The sequence below is a fragment of the Dendrobium catenatum genome, unplaced genomic scaffold (assembly GCF_001605985.2).
Source record: "Dendrobium catenatum unplaced genomic scaffold, ASM160598v2 fragScaff_scaffold_1175, whole genome shotgun sequence".
Taxonomy (NCBI): Eukaryota; Viridiplantae; Streptophyta; class Magnoliopsida; order Asparagales; family Orchidaceae; genus Dendrobium; species Dendrobium catenatum.
The window spans coordinates 19,639-34,596 of record NW_021319637.1 but is presented as its reverse complement, the minus strand read 5'-3'; the positions used below and the strand labels follow the sequence as shown (position 1 = coordinate 34,596).

At 33.8% G+C, this 14,958-nt stretch overlaps 1 protein-coding gene across 1 annotated transcript; it reads right to left on the bottom strand.

Annotated features, from left to right (window-relative positions):
• Positions 1-13,728: 13,728 nt before the first annotated feature.
• LOC110111218 (uncharacterized protein At5g19025) lies at positions 13,729-14,665 on the bottom strand. The gene has a single exon (XM_020842990.2). It carries the CDS (start codon positions 14,564-14,566, stop codon positions 13,850-13,852), a length of 717 nt encoding a protein of 238 aa, XP_020698649.2. The 5' UTR covers positions 14,567-14,665; the 3' UTR covers positions 13,729-13,849.
• Positions 14,666-14,958: the final 293 nt, after the last annotated feature.

The following is a 14,958-nucleotide window of genomic DNA, read 5'->3' as shown; positions in this document are numbered from 1 at the left end:
TCATGAATTCTCTAGACATTACTCATGTAAGGAGTGAATCAAGAGCATATTTAGTAATAAACAAAGCATGTCAATTAATAAACAAAACATACGGTGCAACTGGTGTTATGGCGCCAAGGTGTCAGTCTAAACACCTAGGCATCGATCATTGTGCCAAGCTAGTAGAAGCCATGGATCGGTGAACTCTCTAACCAAAACTAGCATCCGGGTGCCGACCAGTAATGCCCAAGTGCTTCCCACTAGCACCCACGCTCGATCATCAAGGATTTTTTTTTTTTTTTTTAGTTTTGACAAAATGATGAGCGCCAAAGCGGCATAACCCAGCACTTAGGCACTGATCGCAATGCCTAGGCACCAAAGATGAGCTAGAATCCCAAATGTCAGTAAACATGTGTCTTAACGCTGAATTTTATTTCTAAGAAAAAAATTGCCTCTCACTTTTTTTTTTTAGCTTTCCTTTTTTTTTTTTTGCGGGGGGGGGGGGGGATTCATTTATATAAGTTAATTTGATTAGGGCAAATTGTGGAAGTTAGGACTTTTTTTACAATGGAGAAAAATGGCTAGCATAGATTAGAGCAAGAGCTTTTAGAATCCAAGTTTTCTCTATCCTCTTTTTATTCATCTTTTTATTTCTATGTACTTGCTATTTTTCTTCTTTATACAATGACCTAAATCTCATTTACTAGAGATTAGATATAATCAGATCCTTTATGCTGGTTTATTTAATGCTACTAATCAATTAATTTTTTTGCTTAATTTATTTGTTGCACTCATAGAGATTTTTCAACATGAAATTTACCTTAGAGATGATAGTAGGTTGTGTTGATGAATTAGTTGCACTATTTTTTTTTTAGCGAAGGGTAGGAAACACCTTGGTGTCTGATAACAATAAAATTGCTACTACCAATTGATTTATGTTACAAGAAAACCAACTAAAAGTATATCTAGATCCTAAAATCTATTGAACTTAACCATTAATGCATTTTTTTTCTAGTAAGTACACACCTTTAGATTTTGTGGTGTAGTTATTATACATTGTAATAAAATTAATTTTGATCATTCAAATAAAGTTGGAATTAATTCAATTTTAACAATTAGTGATTGCAATATCTAAGGGATGATGTTTGTGTTCATCACTATATTACTTATTCGAGCACGTTCTCTTATGTGTACCGTTTTGACATAATAAAATTTTGGCGCTGAAACAATTCCTCAAAGCACTCCGCACATTTTTTTCCTCTCATAAGTTTTTCCAAACTTTCAAATGGCACCCAACAAGTAATCCAATGATACTTCATTTTCCAAGCAGTCCTATCCAAAAACAAAAAGATTCATAAGTGTTGAAGAAGTCGATCAATATAACCACTCTATCATGAATAGGACACAAATCGCTAAAAATTCAAGTGATGATCAACGAGTTATGAATGTTTTTTTGGCAGTTTGACGCATGTTTGATCATGATCATCAAGAAGTTCTACATCAATGCTAAGGAGCACGTGGTTGCATGTGGTGTCCTTTGAACAAAATTCATCCATTACAATAGAACGAGGACACCCATCTGACTGTTGGTTCAAGAAACAAGTCCTTCCCACCACCATCACAATATCCAATGCCTCATGACTATAAGTGCCAACAGCGAAAGTTATATGTCCTAAATCTTTTTATTTTTATATTCATTCATCAATTGCATAACATTGGAGACAATCCACAACTCAAGTCAGTTTTTTCCATTTGCATGTCATGGTTTGATTTTCTATTGAGCTGCTTGTGTTGTTTTGTTTTCCTAGAGTTGTTGGAAGAGAAATATGGTAAAGTTTGTTGGTGATTTGGTTGTCTAAAGTGCCACTTTGTTTTTCTCCTTTTTTTTTAATTTTGTTTTAAGATTTTATGGATGGAATGGAAGGAGAGAAAATCTGCAAAATTGTGTTTTTATCTGCTAAAGATTGTGATAATGATGTTTCCATGAAAAATTTATGATTTGATGTTGCTTGCTTCTCAACTTGTTAGAATAATTACGGAGAAGTATGGTTGCACTAACTCATGATAGTTAGGCATTCATAACTTTTTTGTTAGTACCATTGCATTGCATCTTGCTATACAAATTTGCAACAAAATTTGCATACTCTATGTTCATTGTTTGGTCAACTGCACACTCCTAATTTATACAAGAAAGCAACAATGATAATCTTAAGCTTCTTGTATTTGTGCGCACATCAAATATCACTTGGACAACTTTGTATACTAAAATAGCAATTACAAATCCCCAAAGGAAAAAAGCAAGTTGTTGAAGGGCGTGTTGGGCACTCCAAAAAAAAGATGAGTTATCAGCCACCGAGAAAAAAAGATGAGAGTTATTGTCTGTCCAGTAGAATAGGAATATGGTGTCATCATGTCCCTATATGTCTACCTATATTTTCTCAGGTGAGTTGCAAAATGATTTTGAGTGCTCAACAATGCTCAAACAAATTCCTACGATACACAATTTTTTAAGATATATGATTTAGTTGCTTGTAAATTTTGGAAAAAAATTAGGATCATGTATAGGTTATGTGACTTATATAATTGCATAACTAATTGTGATAAATAATGGTATACAAGAGCATCATAATGCAATAGTTAATATAAAATTACAATACCCGAACGCTACGGTTTATGTAAGAAATAATTTTTGGTAATATTCAAAAAGGCCTAATTGTGCAGCAATTTTTGTGTTTATTAAGCATATATATGAACTTTATTTGACATTATTTTTCTTGCTTTGCTCAAGGATGAGCAAAGATTTTAGTTTGAGAGTATTTATTGATTGCGATTTTAATAGTTATTTCTCAAATTAATTTTTTGTATATTTCAAGTTATTCTCACCAATTTTGAGAATTTCATTGCACTAATCTCAAAAATATGCATTGGTGTAAGAACTTAGAGAAATTTGATGCACAACTAAATTTTTGTGGATTTCCTAGAAGTTATACATGAATGAAGCGAATGCGAAGCAGTTCAAGCAATGGATAAAGCATACAGTGCAAGTGGTGATTCTAGCTCCTATGCATTAGTCTTGGTGTTAAGAGTTAGGAGGTGTGGATTGAAGAACTAATTGGTAAACAAGCACCCAAGTGTCGACCATTGGCGCCCAGGCACCATATCAATCGAACAAGTGTCGTCATACAGAAATTTATTTTATTGTGTTTAGACAACATAATAGGTTTCAGGATGATAGAGCCCTAAGCCTAAATGCCAACCCAGCGCCCAGGCATCAAAACCAGATGGATTGAGGATGCCCTAACACCCTAGAGGCCAGCACCCAAGCATTCTACTGACAAAATTTTTTGCCGAAAATTACTTCCTTTTTTTTTTGTAAGAATTCACTTATGGAAGTTTTGTAACTTAATTGGGGTGAATTATGGTGGATTTTTTATAGTAGAGAATGCATCTAGGACGGATTGGGGTGAAAGCCTTTGGAATCCAGGTTTTCTCTCTCTCCTATTTTAATTCATTTTTTATTTCTATCATGTATCTTGTTATTTTTCTTCTTCTTAATATGAACTAAACCTCATTTTTAATGGCAGTTGGATCCTTTATGTTCATTTATTACTAATATAATCAATTGATTTTTGTGTTTTATTTATTTCTTCTGTATTTGCAATCAACTCCTATTTTTGTGATTTTTGTTCATCAATTGCAAATTGTAGAGATTCACTTGAAATCAAGAGGTGTGGAATGAAATTTCCATGATTGTAATACCTCGACTAATCATAAGATAGAGATATTTATAATATAGACATATAATCTTGTAAATCCCTTATTCCTTCATGGAGATTTTTAAGCGTTAAATTTACCTTAGAGAATCCATTAAGTTTGTTGATGAATTAGTTATCCTAGATTTTTTAGAGAATGGAAGGTATCATCTAAGCATCTGATTATATAGCAAAACTATTTTTGTCAATTGATTTATGTTGCAAGCAAACCAACTAAAAGTATTCCGATGAAATCTAATCCCTAGATTCTAAGCCCTATTGAACTCAAACTTTAGTGCATTTTCAATTCAGTAGTTGTATCCTTCGAATTTTTATAGAGTAGTTTTTACTCATTGTAACCAATTCAATTTCAATCATTCAAATAAAGTCAATTCAATTTTAGTATGTAATGATTGTAATATCTATGGAATGATATATGTGTTCATCACTATATTACTTATTTGATCAAGTACACTTGCATGAACCATTTTGGTAAAACATTTACTATTAGCTTTATCAAAACCTTCTTCAATTTTATTTTTATTAACCCTTGCATTTAAAGCTAACTCTAATTTATTAGTTTTACAAAACTTTTGACTCAATTACTTTGTTATATGCCATTATCTCTGATAAATTTAACTTCATTGCTGGTGACTTTTTGGTCGATCAAAATTCAAATCCGAAAAATCTACCGGGTTTTATTACAGCTCTATATTTTACCTAATCTTCATGATATTATCTTCCCACCAAATACTGCAAGAAACTTGTCTAATATGTTTTCTTTTTTATCTTCCCTCGGACTAACATTAGCATGGATAAAAGTACAAGCAAATTAGAAATAGCATGATTTCTAAGGATTGTACAATTAAGTGCAAATAACAGGGGAATCTGAAAATTTATAGTTGGGAAAATAAATGAAAAGGCTATTCAGACCACAGTCAAGCAAAGCATCCATCAAACACATTAAAACAGTAGTTTCCTGTTGTATTAGTTGCGACAAAAATCTATAATTAGATTATAAACTACCAATGGACGTATGAAAAGGCTTCCACATAAACCAAGAAATAACTTACACAGAGACTATATGTTGAGACGGGCAATTGATCCTTCTCCATTCATGTTGCATGCTACATATAGTGTTAAGTTTATTTCATGCAACCATTTAACTATTAGCCGGGTTAACTTTAATTTAACATTTAACATCTTTTTATATCTACCTCTTGCCTCAAATCTATTTGTCTTATTAGTGCATCTTTTGATTTTAAATGCCCAAAACCCCTAACATAATTTCCTACAACTTTGCACCCAACACTTTTAAATACAAATATGTTGCATTCTATCCTTTTTACAAATTTACAACAAAGCCAAAATAACTGAGGGAAAATTAGAAAATCAAATCCCACATTTCAGCATCTTCCGACCAATATTTTGTGTATAGGATGATATGGGATAGTATCACCTAAATTTAAAGCTTCCCAACTGCAAATAACATATTATTAATTGATGACTGATGAACAGAGAAATGCATTTACTTCTATAACCATGGCATTTACTACATGCTAAAATCCTTCAAAAGTTAGCCCATTAAAGAATGATACTCCTTTCAATCCGTAGGTTCAGATCATAACTTCAGTTTCCTTCCATGTGCTGATGTCCCCATCATTTCTCCTTTATTATCACTTACAGTTTTTCCAATTGCATTAAGTGATGGAACTATTATGGCCTAGTACAATAGGACTTCATAAATACATGGACCAGTTATAAACATGAGAAGCTCCAAGAGTATAAATTCATGCCTCTAACATATACACAATTAGGAACTGTCTAATCCAACTTAAAAGCCTGCTACTATTGGATCCTCATTGTCCTGATAACAAGCATATATTTGAAAGTTTTGAAAGACCCTTCATTTGATTCTAACATCTTCACTGTTATCATTTGCTACAATTTCAAGCCCACTCTATTAAAATCATTTACGTTTTTCTTGCTGGGATTCATGTGCATGTGGCAAGTGAGTAAGAGAGAGAGAGAGAGAGCACACAAGAAGGCGAGAGAGAATGGAAGAGAAATCCTGGTGAAAATCTAAATTACTTTGCAGGTGCATCTTTTAATTGCCAATTAGAAACTCATTATTGATTAAATTGCAATAGTATAAAGTTTTCGTACTGTAATGTTTGGAAGTGCTAAGTTGTAAGAAATACAGTTACCACTATTATCACCAAGATCAATGAGTTGCCGTGCAAGTATGTTCTCAATAATAGTGAAATAATGGGGAGATCAAAAGCTAAAGTAGGAATTTCTTACACAAAAGTTCTTGTTGGAAAGCATCGCACGGCCAAATAAAACCAAAATATTTGGATCAATAATTGCTTTCAAAACAATAAGATATTGCCGATACCTTATGAGAGATATATAGGATCGGCTGTAAACACTATTGCTTTAAAGGTTTGTGAAGAGAACACAGTAATAATACGCACTATAAGTAATAAAGTTCAAGCATCCAAGATGGTAAGTGAGATTCGAGCATAATATAATACAATAATAGCAGACCAAGTCAAATACAAAACTAGGATTCAGACACGATTGCATTAGAATTACATGTAAATTAAAATTTCTTCAAGGTTTTATTTATTCCGCATTTATTTCTAATTTATTTCAATTCATTTTTAAATATTGGCATAACGCAATTCAAAATTGCAAAAATGGCCGCTCATCTTGCCATCCATCATTGACAATCTGTAGACCTCGAGGAGCGAACGCTCTCAAATTGTTTAGAGAAATAAGGAAATAAGTTTGTAAAAGTTGTAGAATATCTCATTTATTTCCCATGCAATTAGTAGTTTACATAAATAGAAATTACCAATTGTAATCTACAATTCCATTGTATAAATAGATGGGCAAGACCCCCAATGAAATACATACAAAATTCAAATCATTTATGTTCTCTTTATAGCATCCTAGAATTTTTTTCTACAGTTTTACCTTAGTTCAAAATCCCCTCTACAACATGTTGTCTACCTCCCCAACCTCCACCACCTCTAGTTGTTGTCCACGTCCCATTGTCGCGGATCGCCTACCGCCTACTTTCTCGCCTTCTATCCTCCACAACTTGGTCTCCCCGCCTAAACTCCGCTTCCAACTATTGTCGTAAGAAACCTACTCCACCTAGAGGAAATCTATTTCTTATCTTACCCATTGTATATTCTAGAATCAAATCACGAGAAAGATGATGGTGCATACTAAGGAATGAGACATACTCTACTAACTGGAGACGGATAGTAAACATTACTAACCAAAATCTTATTTATCTAAAAATTTGGATACAAGAAAAGCACAAATTTGGCTTCACCATATTCAAATGGGTCATCTATCTTTTAGTGTACAAAAATTCAAGTTTCCAATATTATTAAATAAAATCGAAGTTGAGTAGTTCCAATACGAGGTGTGTTAAATAGCCAAACGCCGCATAATTCGCTAACCACACCTCCCTACCCCCCAAAAAAAGCCAACTCGAAAACCTCAATACATTTTCCCTTAATCTACATTGATGTATGGGGGACCATCTCACATCACTAATATTAATGGGGCTAGATAGTTTGTTACTTTCATAAATGATTATTCATGCACAACCTAGCTTATTTTATGAAAAGTAAATATAATGTGAGCCCAATATTCCCATTTTCTATAAAATGATCCTTACCCAATTTGAAATTGATATTAAACTTATTAGGTATATCTTCTTTCCTCTATGAAAATGACATCATTAATGAATTAGCTCATGCTGACACCCCTCAAGAAAATTTGGTCACAAAATAAAAAAATGTTCATCTCCTTAAAACCATTAAAGCCCTATTCTTTGAATGGATTGTTCCAAAGTTCTATTGCTATGTGAAGAAGCCACAATAATTTTTATATTTCTAATAAATCACATTCCTAGTTGAATAATCCATTGAATTTTTTCCGGGCATACAACACTCATAGCTATCACTAAAAATCCTTAGGAGTGTTGTATATGTCCATTAACATCATCCAAATACTAAATCTATCCAAGAGCCATAAGAAGCATGTTCATTGGATACTTCTGTTACGCCCATGGAAGGCTTCCGCCAGCAGCCCGGTTGAGGAAAACTGAGCCCAACAGAAGATAGGGAAGAGGGGGGTTCGGCCCCCCTTATGGGGCCCAAGAAAACCTTAATTCAATATGTTAAAAGAAGAAATAGAGGAAGAGATATTTAGGAAGGTTTTAATTATAATTGGGGGAGAATTGATTTAGGAAAGAGATCCAAATCAAATTCAAATTGAAGAGAGAATTAATTAAGGAAAGGGCTTGATTTAGGAGAGAATTTGGGAAGCCTATTTAGGGCTAATTATATTGTATTTTGACTATTTTCAATTTATACAAAGGTTGTTTTATGTTGTAACTTTTCTTAAGAGTTTCCTAACGGCGTCTAGGATTTGTGGGAGGGCGATCTACCACTCGAATAGTAGATCAATTGTATATTTTGTATTTGTTGGAGTACTAAAAAATCAGCCCTCATATTTGTGTTTCAGCAATTTCTTCTTCTCTATTTTGTTGTTTTTGCTTCCAAAATGCATCAACTTCTCACTCAAAAATGGTGTTAGTGTTACCATCCCAATAACAAAGAACTCTTCATCTCATGAGATGTTGTTTTGCAAAAAAAACAAGTATTTGATGACCAAGATTGTCTTCAGGGGAGCCTTAGAATGAAGATAGCTTTGATTTTCTTATCCTTGATCTCACAACCACCAAACGACCAAAAGTAGCTTCCCCATATAGAAACTCCAAATACATCCAAATGAATATAAACTATTATTACATGTATATTCAAGAAATAGTGAAAAGTACAATATTGCACACATGCATGCTCAACAATCCCAGTCCAAGCAAGATCAGCCACAAACTAGTGAAGAGGCATGATCTCTACCCATGGAATTCAAATTTCAAACCAATCACACTATCAATCTTACTAATGCATTAGTAAAAGAAACTCGAATATGCACCCAACTTTTAATAGCCAACTTTATTTCACTCTCTAATATTTTCACCCATAAAATCATTATTCCAAAGATAAATAATATCAAGATTCCAAAAATGATCCAAGAAGCACTTAAAAACAAAGAATGAAAAAAGTCATAATCGAATAAATGAATCCCTACAAAAGAACGTAGAAGAATTATCAAAATGAATGAAATTAATAGGATGTAAAAAGATACAATTTCCAAAATACAATGTAAATGGGACACTTAAAAGATAAAGCTAACCTTATGAAAAAATGCTACGCTTAGGCCTAGGGAGTAGATTATGGAGAAATTTTTTGCAAGTCACAAAGCTAAACACAATTCAGATATTTCTATCATTGGCAACCAACCTCAACTTATTCTTACAATAGTTGAAAGTAAAAAAATATAGTCTTGCATGGATAACTAAAAGAAGAATCCTTTATGAAGCCTCCACCATATTTTAATCAAGATTTCAATACTAACAATACATGCACGTTAAAAGCTTTATATGAGCTAAAAAATTACCCAAGAGCATAAGTTTGAGAGGTTTACCCTAGCCCTATAAAGGATGAAAATCAAACCAAACGTATAAAAACCGCGAGCCTCGGACTCTTCCGAAGACTGACGGGTGATCTGATTTCCCTTCTCCAAGGGACTTCAAATCACGAGCCCGAACCCATCTTGCGGCTAGTGACAACTTCGATTCCACCCATAGGAATCTCACAAACGCTCTCTCACAAGAAGAGCACAAGTGTGGAAAAACACAAAAATTTCATATTCATTAACCCCCCATTACAATAGATTAAGGCCTTATATATAGGCCATAACATGAGAAAATCAAAATTACAAAAATGTCCATTGGGCCAAGACACTCGCATAAACTATCCTAGGGTTAAAATAGAAAAATACATAAAATAAGAGCTAAAATTCAGAAAATAATACATAAATGAAAATTAAAATAATGCCCGTCGATTTACGACGCCGCTTGTGATAGATGCGCTAAATCTTCGTACCGATGTCCGCATCAGTCACACTATTAATAAATAAATCTAATAAAACCAAACTACAATTCTCATAATTTATGTGGATGGCATAATCACAATAGAAGATAATTTCGAAGAAACAAGAAGATTGAAAGATCAACTATCCAAAGAATTTGAAGCCAAAGTTATGGGAAGAATCAAATATTTCCTTAAATTGAAGTGCTCCCAAAGATGGGATATTCATCTCTCATAAAAATACTTCATCGATCTCTTAAATGAGATAAGTATGATAGGTTCCACATGTTCAAAAATTCCAGTTGAATATGGCTACATGGAAAGGCGAGCGATGGACCAAAAGTTCATAAATAGAGGTATCAAAAAGATAGACCTGAAATATTATCTACCTTGCCCACACAAAACTAAACATAGCCTATAGTATAACTGTTCTAAGTCAATTTATGCATAATCATAATGAACCACATCTACAGTTAGCACACAAAACTCTTCAACATCTCATAGAAACACTAGAAAAAGAAATCTTTTTCAAAATGAAATGAAAGGCACAATGTATAAGCATACACTAATGATGATTGGACAAGATCCCTTATGGCTAAACCAAACACTTAATCGAGACTTCATAAAAAAAAAGTTGAAAGTATGTATCCCATATGTTCAAACACATAAGAAGTTAGCTAACATCCTAACAAAAGGATTATCAAGCTCCACATTCAAGAATATCATTACAAACTAAGCATCTAAAATACATACCTATAGCTTAAGGAGTATTGACATAAATAGTGACCTATCTTGCCATCCATCATTGATAAATTGTAGGCCTCAAGAGCTGAAAATCTCTCTTAAATCTTTAGGAAAATAAACATGCAAAAGCTGAATATCTTCCTTTACTTCCAATATAACTACTAGTTTCTATGGGTAGAAATTATCAATTGAAATCTAAAATAATATTGAATAAATATAGAGCAAAATCCTCAATGAAATACACTAAATTTCAAATAATTTCTCTTCACTTAAATAAATTATTGTAATTATCCTTTATCTAGATTTATTTATAATAATCATACATTTTTCTATATAAAAGGTGGTTTGGGCTTTAGAAAAAGAATTATTTTGAGTTGAATTAATTGAAAATTCCTCCTATCTTATTCTCTCTCTCTCCATGTCAGTTTTCCCCTTTCTCCCTCTTAATTTTTTAATTCTCTCTCCATCTGTCCATCATATGATTCTATTTCTTTTTGTTTCCCTTTCTATCTAAGGACTCAAAACCCTTACGGTCCCCTCTCAATATTTCAAACTTTTTTCTCTCGTGATTCTATCAAATTTGACTGATTTAAAATTATACTTAATATTTGTTCGATTCTCTACAATTTTAACATTTAAAACTTTGACTAAATCAGTTGACATACACCCAATATCTTTTAGAGCACTCTCTACCTACATTTCTAGAAGCATATTGTACATCAATTAGTATCATAGTCTCATATATTTAGAATATTTAATTTCAAAGGACTTCTTTTCTCATCAACTTTTAGTATCACGGTGCATCTATTTACATCACATAACCATTGTCATTTTTTTTCCTCTAGGTTAAAATACCACTTCGATGGATCTATGTATAGCTCTCAAATAAGAACAAGATGTTCCCATGATGAACTCTCATAATATATAAGAAAAGAATAGAGTAGGTAAAGCAAAAAATTTTTAAGTTAATTTTCTTCTTTTGTTTGTGTAAAAAATAAGATGGGAAACTATGCATCAATAGGTAGAGAAATAACTATCAAAGAAAGAAACTAATTTGAAAAAATCAATCTTTAATTCTTTAAATCTAGAATTAACTACACAATGGAAATTGGATGCAATAGTCAAGAATTGTTAGATTTTTTTGAATAGAAAGCTATTGTCCATGAATAGTTGGATTGTTACAGATGAAAAGTTGTCATCCCTAAATTATTGACTAACTATATAATGAAAGGTAATGGATGCAAATTCAATCATATTTCAATGCCCCACCTCAAATTGGGTTTTATATGTTGGTTATGCCCAACTTATTAATTAGTTTATCATAACAAATAATAGATAAAACTTGGGTGAGAAAATCTGCAGTTTAAGAGTTTGTAGGAACAAAATTTGATTGGGCTAGTCCATTTTCAATTTTTCCTAAGGCAATAGGACAATGTTTGGTGAACGAACTCACTCCTTTTCTTAATGCAATAGAGCAATGGAGATTAGTATCATCACCAACAGATTTATTCTCATCACTTTGTAATTAATTGATCCTTAAACTAAATTCGAGTTCTTGGGTGTGTTGTTTCTTGGTTTTTCTTCTCCCTCAAGATATTGCCTTGAAGCTCATTCTCTATAGGTTGGTTGCATTGATAATGTGAAGAGGAAGTTTGCAATTCTTGTGAGGCTTTTATATGTTAGATGTACTTATAAGGTGACGAAGGACTTAGTAGATAGTATGAGAGGTAATGAGAAATATTAATTGTCCATAGGTTTGATGAAAGATGATAGTGTTTGAATTTTAAACTTAAAATCCTGGTTCTTGAATTTCCTCTAATTGAATTTCAAGTTTGGGGTAAAAAAGTTGGCATTCAAGAAAAGGTATGTCCATTAATGAGTAAAGAATAATATTTGTGCTTTTTTTTATTTGTAGAGTATTCAATAAAGATACACTTGATTGCTTTAGGGTATAATTTGCTCTAGTGTTGAAAATAAATGTAAATGAAGATTGAACAACCAAAGATTTTTGGAAGAATAGAAGAAATGAGTTTGAATATATGCCAGATTCATTGAAGAAGCATCCACGTGCCTAAAATCATTTGAACATCATTCTCAAGGAACAAAAACAACAACAACAACATTAAACCTTTGTCCCACTAAGTGGGGTCGGCTACATGAATCCTTTCTCTCCACTATGTCAATCATTCTCGAGGAAAAATAATAAAATTTAAAATCATTATCCTAGTCAAACCAAGCCTCATTGCAAGGGTCAATCAAGTTTAATTAATTTCTCTTGAATTAACCATTTACATAAAGATAGTATTCTACTATCTCGAAATGGCATTTCTCAACCCTGCTCATTCAAAATTATCAGCGATAAGATGGATGGAAAGGCGGGCAAGGCCATGCCTAGCATATTCGATACATGAAACTAATACATTCAGCCTGAAGCTACCTTGATAAGATAAAAGGAAATTAACAATCTGCACCATCTGAACTAGAATTCTATAAGTGATCTCTCAGCCAAAATTCAGACAAAACTATCTACTGTAAATGGATCTAGTTTGGTTGTTCCCATTTTCACTAACTAATGTCATAAGTAGAAGCAACTTCAACGAGAACAAATCCCCACTCAAGTTCCATCCGTCAGAATGTGTACCTCAACCATTCCAACCAAACTCATGTTTAATACATGGCAAATCATATGTCTAATATGTAAATGATCTACATAAGTTCTTACTCCCAGGTAACCTAGGTTCATTAATCAGGAAAACCCGAGAGAAAATATTAACTCTAAACGTAGAATTGAGAGGGTCAGGTTCAGCACATTCTTAAATCATGTCCACCGTACAAAAAGATTAATAATCTTCATCATCATTAGCTTTATATCAACTAGTTTGTATCTAATTTATAAATCAAAACTACTCAAACCCGTGTCTTGATCTTCTAGCATTATAAATCAAACACTATCATTTTTAAATCCGAAAATTTGCATATCATATACCATAATATATTAGTCCAAAGATTCTTATCTTACAAGAATTACTCAATTTGTTCCATCTTTTTTCATTTATTCCAGATAAGCCGTAAATTATTCCATCTTTTTCATTTATTCTAGAGCATTTTTTTTTTACAAATAATATATACTAAAGTACCAAATGTACCTATTTTATGATTTAATCATGGAAATAACATCATGGATGCCATTATAAATCCCGCTCATCATCACAAGTGATTAAGATATATATATTCGCACCAATTAACACTGCCAGTGTAACATCTCAACCCATCGAAACAAATTTGGGAAAAAAAGGTTCCATAAAATAACAGCAGCAAATCATAAAAACATGAGGCATCATATGCAAATCCCACTCACTTTTTATGCCGGCGACCACGTTTCTGGCTCCACGCCTCGAGCTTCGCCAAGGGGCAACCACATCGAGCGCGAAAAAGCAGCACAGCCCGACCATTCGGCGGAGCCATTCTCCGAAGCTCGGCACGTAAACACTCATAATCCGGATTATTCCCCTGCTGACCCCCCTTCCACGGAAGCTCGTCAATCTCCTTCCACGCAACCGCCGTCGCCGAACCCGATCCGGTTCCCGACGAGATAAACCGAATACAATCCTCTGTCTGAATCTGGACATCGAATTCCATCGCCTTCCTCAAACCCCGGCATCGCGGATTCTCGCATCGGCGGGACCATATGAAGGCTCGGTAGCAGGCGATCTCGACTGCGCCGATGAAGGCAGCAAGAAAGACAAGGAAGCCGGCGAGGAATGGGAGAGGGTCCGAGATTGGGATGAGAGGAATCAGGGAGGAAACAGCGCGGATGATGTGCGAGAACGACGAAGCAATGAGGAAGGTGCAGGAGAAGAGGACGAGGACGAGAATGATGAGGTCGAGTGTTGCGGAAGGGGAGTGGTTGCAGGAGGAAGAAGAGGATGCGGATGGAGAAAGGGAGGACGAGGTCAGCTTACGGTTAGTGTTAGGGTTAGGGTTTTGGTGGTGGAGGCGACGGGGTTTGAGGAAGGAATGAGGGGAGGAGGAGGCCATGGTCGTGACGGAGGAGATGGGGTAGTAGATCATGTTAAGGGGAGTCGGCAGCGCGGACGAGCCGCCGATGCTCGCTTCCGTCGCTTCTTTTGTCTTCGTATGCTTTCTTTCTTTCTTTTTAATTGGAATCTCAGAATAAATTACAATATCACTTAACTTAGCCTCACACGTATTCTTTGCGGAATTTAAGGGTATGTTTGGAATAATTTTTTTAAAGCTTTTTAGATCTGGACTCCAATTAAAATTAGACATGTTATCCATTTTGATTTTTTTTTTTATTACTGTCTTTACGTCTTTTCAGCCCGACCGACTTAACCCGACTCTAAAAATTTGAATGTAGGAGTTCAAAAGGCGTGAAATAAAGCTTTTTTATTTTTCACTCGATATTTTTAACGTTTCACTCTCTCTCCTCTCGTTTGATTCTT